The sequence below is a fragment of the Humulus lupulus genome, chromosome 4 (assembly GCF_963169125.1).
Source record: "Humulus lupulus chromosome 4, drHumLupu1.1, whole genome shotgun sequence".
Lineage (NCBI taxonomy): Eukaryota > Viridiplantae > Streptophyta > Magnoliopsida > Rosales > Cannabaceae > Humulus > Humulus lupulus.
The window spans coordinates 185,419,806-185,428,248 of record NC_084796.1 but is presented as its reverse complement, the minus strand read 5'-3'; the positions used below and the strand labels follow the sequence as shown (position 1 = coordinate 185,428,248).

The 8,443-nt window shown below is 36.3% G+C and overlaps 1 protein-coding gene across 1 annotated transcript; it reads left to right on the top strand.

Moving 5' to 3' along the window:
• The first annotated feature begins 3,183 nt into the window (after nt 1–3,183).
• LOC133831021 (syntaxin-71-like) lies at nt 3,184–7,761 on the top strand. Its single transcript, XM_062261178.1, has 10 exons — nt 3,184–3,615; nt 5,334–5,558; nt 5,741–5,866; nt 6,124–6,283; nt 6,402–6,487; nt 6,600–6,668; nt 6,750–6,794; nt 6,875–6,937; nt 7,027–7,103; nt 7,504–7,761. Exons 2-10 carry the CDS (start codon nt 5,403–5,405, stop codon nt 7,517–7,519), a joined length of 798 nt encoding a protein of 265 aa, XP_062117162.1. The 5' UTR covers nt 3,184–3,615; nt 5,334–5,402; the 3' UTR covers nt 7,520–7,761.
• Nucleotides 7,762–8,443: the final 682 nt, after the last annotated feature.

The window sequence follows — 8,443 nt, the reverse complement described above, 5'->3', positions numbered from 1 at the left end:
AAAAGGCGACCCAAGCGTGAGGAAAGATCAAATGTTCTTTGCACGAGCTGAGGTAAGCCCAGCTCGTGGAGAGTGAGACCACGCGGTTCTATGAACACGCGCCTGTGCTCCCAACAGATCCCCGATCACTCAGAATTCATGTGTCAGGAGGGTCAGGATAGAATTTGCCTTGGGGGGAAAGTTTCAGTAGGCAAAGAGGGCAAAACCGCCTGTGAAGCGTGTCCCCTAAGCTACCCGGTTTTGCACCCAAAATTCCAAAACTTCTACCCATAAATTTTCCCCAGAAAATGCATCCTGTAAACCGTACTCCTAAACGATTTCCTACAGCAAAAATGCCCCAACCTAAAAGACTTTCACCCTTCATACCCACAAAAACCAGTAAAACCTTGCATGTGCCTACAGTAAAATATTTACCTAAGCTACAGTGAAAAATATTTTCAAAACGCGCATGGTCAGAAGACTTACAGAGTGTTTGGTTGGGAGGTGGATGAAGGTGTCGTCTGGGTGGGGGCTTCGTCGGAGTATTTGTTTCCAAATCTTTGAATGAGTCCTCACGCCTGAGCTTCTTGAACGCTGAAAATGGCAGTCGGCAAGAAGAGGGTTTTTCTTCTGAGATAAAGACAAAAGAAGGAGAGGAGTTCTGAGAAATTTCAAATGAAAGGGTGGCCCGTGCGTAGGGTGGCCACCCCTTTTATATACGTGAAGGGTCACGTAAAAAGGAGCCGTTGGATGGCCCTGATATGGGATCCAAGGCCCTCCACTCGAAATGCGAAACGACGGCTGGGCATAGGCTAGGCCATTAAATACGGTTCTCGGAAGACGTACCATCACCAACCACGATGTTCCACCTATCAGGCGCCTGCGTAAAGTATGGAATGTGGAGAGTTCATGGGGAAGCCTAAAAGTCCCTACTGTGGCCTTATGCGACGTCGTTGGCCACCAGCAGGGGCTTGGGGGGCAGATGTACGCCCTGATTTTCCCACGGGCTGATTAGCGAGCTAAGCTGCAGCCTAATCATGGTTATCTCGTGGACATCCCCAAGACCGGAGCTTCCATCATAAGATCGTACCTCCTTAGCTCGAGGTAACCCCAGGATTCACTAAGATCGCCTGAGAACTGAGTTCGGACTCTGAAGGCCGAGGGTCGAGTTAAGTATCCAGCTTGTGGTACGAACTAGAGTTGGAGGCTAAGACCCTTTGTAAAGTCAACACACGCAGGGTAAACGTGCATATATCAGACATCACGTGTCTGATATGCCCCTGACTTCTCGGACACGCAGCAGGAACGTGCGTATTCAAACACCCACGACTGGGTTGGGCCGTGCGGCCCATTATCTCCTTACCTATTGATTTGACCACACTTATGTGTCAGGTTTAGGAATTAATCATGAATGTCACAGAGTTGATATGATAGGTAAGAAGGTCACGGGATGACCTTCTTACCAACTCCCAGGTGCCTTCTCCTATAAATATGGAGACCCTGGGAGCAAATAAGGGTTGGATTCTCTCTTGCAAGAAATACCCTGTAATCGTATACCCAGAATATAGCAATAATATTGAGTAGTGGAGTAGAAGGATTTTAACCTTTGAACCACTTAAAAAACGTGTCTTGAGTCACCATTTCACTTCCTAAGATCATATATCTGTTTCGGTTCAACCTTATCACTAATCCATTTCTCTTCTTTTCTTAATTACCTGTTGGCGAAGAACCGCGTCAACAAAGTTTGGTGATGATTCTAATTTGTGGCTGTGACTAGATGTACGCTAGGGCTCGGACGAGATCATGCTTGAAGGTCAATTTCGCTAATCAAAGCTATTAGAATCTAAGGTAAGAAAATTGCATCCGATTAGGTGGTTAAGTTGGGACTAAGTGTTCCTTATATTTGTATACATTATTGTATGATTGTGATATGTGATTGTACTGAGACTAAGAGTTCCCTATATTTGTATATAATGTCATGAGGTGGTATTATGCCACGGGGACATATGATAAATGGCCTAAGGGTGTCGGAATCAATATTTGCGCACAGGGCATGGCTCAGCCACTGGTAGCTGAGAACAGCTTATTAATCACTGAGCTCGGTTAAGCTAGCCGGAGTCAGTGGGTACAACACTGGGGGCGGCCTAAGTGAGCCGAAGACAGTGGGTTAAACAGAGGGTGCAGCCTAAGGGCGCTGAGCCTGAGTATCATTTGATGGTGTTGTGATAAACTGTTGATTATGAATGTGATTATTGTTGTTAACCTGATGAATATGATATGTTTATTATTTGGGTGATAAATTGTTAATTTGTTGTTTGTTATCATTGAATAGGTGAATTTTATGAATTGTTTAATACTTGGTTATGCTTGTGAAATATTTGATTATTGATATTGATCATGCTACGATATTATGTTTTCTTGCTGGGCCTCGGCTCACGGGTGTTACGTGGTGCAGGTAAAGGCAAGGATATGTTGGATCAACCATGAGTTGGAGAGCTCTGGGGGCGAGGTGTACATTGTCAACTGCTCGGTCGCCACGGTCAAGAGTTTGTACAGGGACGGAAACCTAAAATGTGTATTTTGCCATTAGAGTGGCCTGAGTTATTTATGACTTCTGGATTTTTTGTAAATGTATCTTTTAAACCCTGTTTTGGGATCCCATGTACTAAACAATCATTTTATATGAAAATTATCTGTTTATGACTAAAACCTTTTAATATTTGCCTAAGCTCGAGCCCTCTGACCTTGTGCTCGATCACCAATAGGAACAAGTCATGAATCATGCACATTTATACAAGTGTTGAGCCATTACATGTCATTTTCAAACTTACACTTTACGAGTCTACATTACGGTGTCGAAATTTGAGTGTAACAACAATCTATCAAATATCTCATAAAAATAGGATTGTTTAAATACGGCTTTAACTAAGCCTATAATTATAGGCATGTTGTGACAGTCTATTCTCCACTATGTTTGCATTTTCAAGCCTACATCGTGGTTCAAGCTCATTATCACATTACTATATGCATATTTACCTCTCGAGCTTTCGAGGTTGATTTTCGAGACAAACTTCTCTCTTCAGGTTTACATCTTATGCTCAAACTGGACCAATGATGTAGCTTTTGGATATATATATTCATTTGTATAAATGGTCATATTTTCTTTTCTTTATATATTTGGTCTGCAGTCTCGCGAGCTAAGAGATTAGACAAATGAATCTCCAATTTTGGGGGTGTAACAATATTGTATATACACCGTAATATAAAATAAATGGAAAATGGTTGTCGAGATATTTTTGCCATTTCATTGTTATTATTATATTTCAGTATTTAATAAAAAAGAAATAAAACCCCTAAACCGTTAATCTCCTCCACTCTCCTTCGTTTCTTTTTTGCATTTTTCAGTTTGAGATCTCTGCATCTTCGATCCAAAATCAAAGAGGAGATTATTTCCCCAGCTTCTCTCCGCTCTCTGCATCGTCTCCAGTCCGCCAGCCTCCGACTCCGACGATCTTGGGGTTCTCAGTAGGCGTTCTCAGTTCGCCAGCCATCGCCTCCGACGACAGTCGGCGTTCTCAGGTTGCCAGCCTCGTACTCTGACGATCTTGGCCATTCTCAGCTTCACCTTCGATCATTGTGAGTTGTAGTTTGTTTGGTTTATATGTTTGTTTTTGCTTAAATTTAGTGCTTTAGTCGGCTCTGTATTCTTTTTTGTTTTTTCTGTACGGTAGCTTAGTGAGTAGAATAAAACCTTCAATGCATTAAGAAAAATTAGTGTAAATGAAAAGGATTGAAAAATTGGAATGGCTATTTAGATGTCACAGTAACTTTAATTTTGTTAATCTTGTAGTATGACTAGTCTCTGATTTTTTTTTGTTGACTAACTTTCATGGCTAACCTTCTCAATTTCTCTCCCTCTCTTTCTATCAACTTCGATCTCAATAACTCTTCTAAAGGTTTGGACTTTGGAAGAAAGGCATGACAACCAAATCAGATCCGTAGGGTTAGATTTTTCTGCTATTTCTAATGGTTAAAGTTCTAGGGTTAGATTTTCTGCTATTTCTAATGGTTAAATTTCTAATGTGGGTTTATGATTTTTGATTGGTAGAAATTTTTGAGATTATGTAAAATGGGTATTTATGATTCCTGTAATTAGCTCTTTCTTAGATTTGTATTTTTCTGCTATTAAGGTATGATTCTAGTTCTAAAATGTTTGGGTATGCATACATGGTTATTTAGGATTTTGCTTGATAGAAATTTTTGGGTATGTATGTGTTTATGACTTTTGTAAATAGTTCCTATGATCAATTTCGAGGAAGATATTGGTTTATCATTATATTTTCTATACATTTATCATTTATGTATATATGGGTTCTCCAGCTTAGGTATATTGTGAAAGTTGAACTCTAGAGTATAGACCATAAATCCTCAGTTAAAACCTTCTGTTATGAACTCATCAATGGGATTTTTTGTTAAGCCTTCTGTTATGAATTCAAAGTCTTGTGCGTTCAGCTCTATTACCCAGTTAATGGATTTTGAAGCTGTTGAGCTTTTTTCTGTGTCTTCTAGCATTTTACATCCTTGATGATTGTTAGATTCTTGAGATTCATTGTACTTTTTTCGGAGTCTTTAGAGCTATCAATTGCTACAATGAAAATCATTAGATTCTTTAAGCCAACTCTTGAAATGAATCCTTGAGACTCTATATTTGATAATAACATCGCTTAACATAATATTTCTGCATTTTTCTTGATTGCAGATTTGTTGTGTTTTATAAAATTCTCTTGTTCTTTGATTTGAATTTAAAAAACCTAGGTCATGGCAGAGTAAAATATTTGGGATTTTTATTATAATTTATAATTACCATGTGGCAACGACATTGCTTTCTCACTTATTGCAGATTAGAGAAGATTTATTTGGTTGATGAGTTAGGAATAGCAATGATTATGGATGTATAGATATTTATAAGTTATATTGAAATATTAATAGTGGGTAATTAGAAAAAGCAGGAACTGGGTTTGTTTTTGTCTATATTTTCAAATTTAGCTCAACAAATCACATTGTATTTCTGTTATATTTTGAGATTGACAATCAATCACAATTTCAATATTTAAAATTTTAAAAATAATAAATAACGAGGGCAACCAATCACTTTTAAAAACACTTGTAAAATTAAGATTTTTTTCTTTCAAATTCATCCTTCTAGGAATGTGGTTTTTTAATCACAAACCAATCAAACTTTTTTTGTTTTAAAAAATAAAAATATTATTATAAATAGTAACATTCCTTACCACTAGTAGTATTTATAAATTGGGTTTGTCTTTGTTTAATATTTTAATTTATCTTTGATACAGTTGTCTTTGCTGGTAAACCACTTGCCTTGCCTGTGAAAGAACTGATTTTCTCAGAATCCGGAGAAGAAGATGACTGTGATCGATATCTTAACCAGAGTAGATGTCATCTGCAAAAAGTATGACAAATATGACATTGATAAGCAGAAAGATCTCAATGTCTCTGGTGATGATGCCTTTGCTCGTCTCTTCTCTGTCGTTGAAGCTGATATCGAGGCTGCTCTTCAGGTATTCTTACACTGGATCAATCTTTTAATTGGAGCTTGCTGTTTGTTTCCCCAGGAAAAAAAAAAGTGGAGACTGGAATTCACACCATGTTTGTTAATACAGATGATTGCATAAATTGGTGGAAGTTTTAGGACTTTTTTATGGTTTTACTGATCTCGAATTTGGAGTGATGGATTTTGTAGAAAGCGGAGGTTGCAGTGAAGGAGAAGAGTAGGGCGTCTGCAGTGGCCTTGAATGCAGAAATTCGTCGGACTAAGGCTCGGTTGCTCGAGGAGGTACCCAAATTGCAGAGATTAGCTTTTAAGAAGGTCAGTCTTAAAACTTCTAATATTATTACTCATTGATATTTTATGAAATTTCAACTTTTGCTGGAGAATTATGGAAAATATTCTATAATGTGAAGTTAGGCTTAGGTCTAGGGTGATGAAATTGTACATGGGAAAATGAGTTAGATTAGTCTGGTTGTAATGATATCACCTTCATTTGTTTGATGTGCTACACACAATACTGCAGCTTTTTCGATTATGGGTGATGAATAAAGTGAAAGCCATACTATTTTCTTCAGGTTAAGGGACTATCTACTGAGGAGCTTGCTGCTCGTAATGATTTGGTCCTTACATTGCCAGACAGGATCCAAGCTATACCAGATGGGACTCCAGTGGCCCAGAAACAAAGTGGGGGCTGGGCGTCATCAGCCTCTCGCACTGAAATCAAGTTTGATACAGGTGAGGTGATTTATAATCATTTTGGTCATCTGTTTACATTTTTCTTTCTTTATTAATAACTGATTATGACAGAGAGTTATCCTACTTTCTTTGCTTATGTGTCTTACATTTATGACAGAGGGTCGATTTGATGATGAATACTTCCAACAGACTGAGGAATCTAGTCAATTCAGGGAAGAGTATGAAATGCGGAGGACAAAACAGGTAAAGAGGATCACTATTTTGTATCTTAAGAAAGTGTGATAATAATTTAGATGCATAATGTTTTCTTTTCGAGTATCTTTGGTTTTCTATGCTCTTTTTGACATTCCTACAGGACCAAGGTTTGGATATGATCTCAGAAGGTTTAGATACATTGAAAAATATGGCTCATGATATGAATGAGGTTAGCTGTCTTGTGTTTGTTTTCTTTTTTCCATTGCATAATCCGCATTTTGTACTCATTAATTTAATTTACTACGAACAGGAGCTCGATAAGCAAGTTCCTTTGATGGATGAGATCGATGAAAAGGTGCGATATAGTGTCATTCATATGACCGATATACATTCTCTTTTAGTAGTTATTACCTAATGCTTCTTACATGTTTACAGGCGGACAAGGCTACATCTGATCTTAAGCATACGAATGTGAGACTTAAGCACACTGTCAACCAGGTATGAAGTGGCAGATTTCTTAAGTTCTCAAAATAAATGAAATTATAGGTTTGTCCATTTTATATCTAAGATAAATTTTCTTTTCTCAGCTAAGGTCCAGCCGGAATTTCTGCATCGATATTATTTTGCTGTGTATAATTCTGGGAATTGCTGCTTATTTATACAAGTAAGCCCGTACCTTGTTCTGAATCATTTATAAACTCATTTGCTGATCATTACTGGCATCAGATTGTGCTTTCGTTTAAAATGAAATATTGGTTTTTTTGTTAAATCCTTTCCAATCAAAGGCATTGCATCAAAATCTTCACGATGATGTTATACTAATGTTAGTGTTTTAACCTGTTCAAAATGTGGCTGGTGAGAATCAATACAGAATAATAATCTTTTTGATCAATTTTATGTACAAATGCAAAGGTGGGTTTTTTCAAGTGTTCCTTGTTTTGTCTGTTTAAATACTCTAAATCTCTGTTTCATCTCTTGAATGTTTGGGATATTGAAATATTATTTATGTTTGTTTGTCTATTATTCATATGAGATATTCTGATGCCTTGTACATCATATGGCAGTGCACTGAAGAAGTGATATGAGCTGAAGTTCCACCTTTTCAAAGTGTTAGTTGCTTGTGGTTATTTTTTTCTTATCAAGAACCAGAAGAGTTTATGGTGTATGATTTGTGTATTATTTGGTTATTAATTTACTTCCTTAACTAAAGAGCCTATGCTCGAGCTTGGATGTTGTATGTTTTGGTCAACATGCATTTCTGTATAAATGTTTTTTTCACCAAACTTTTATTTTGCCCGTATGAGCGGAGCTGTTGTCCCTCAGATTTCTCTTTTGAGAATGTACCAAGTTTGTTTTTCTGCATGCATCATCGTCTAATTTCTGGTTTTTTCCTCCCTCTCTTTTTCAGACATTTTCTTTCAAATGTAGGTATTCATATTTAATTCTATCTTCTACATTTCATTTTAGATTTGACCATTTGTTCAAAAGTTGGCCAGATGTCCTTTGAAAAGTAATGTCGTTTTCTTTAACTTATAGTTACGATATTCCGAGTTATTTTTAAAATTTAATTTAATAAATTTATTTTTACAATTTCATTTTTAATTTTGAGATTGTAAAAGAATGAAAATTTTCAAATAGACGATTCAAAATAGGAAATGGTATTTTATTTTTAATTATCCAGAAATTAAATAGTAATTTTCAAAATTTTACTTCTTAGAAATGAAAAATGATAAAAAAAAAACTAATAAATATTAATTAATTATTGTAATAGAATTTTTTTTTAAAAAAAAATTATTGTTCGGATAATTAGAAACAATGTCATAACATTACAGAATCATGTTTTTTTTTTGTCAACTATTATAGAAGCCATTTGTAATTTCGATTGTTTTATTTATTCTTTTGTAATTTTGAATTTTGTTATTTGAATTGGAAGCATGTCTTCAGTTGTGTTTGTGTTACATTTTACAAGAAAAATACAACTTTTTTTGTTTTGAAACTTGTATC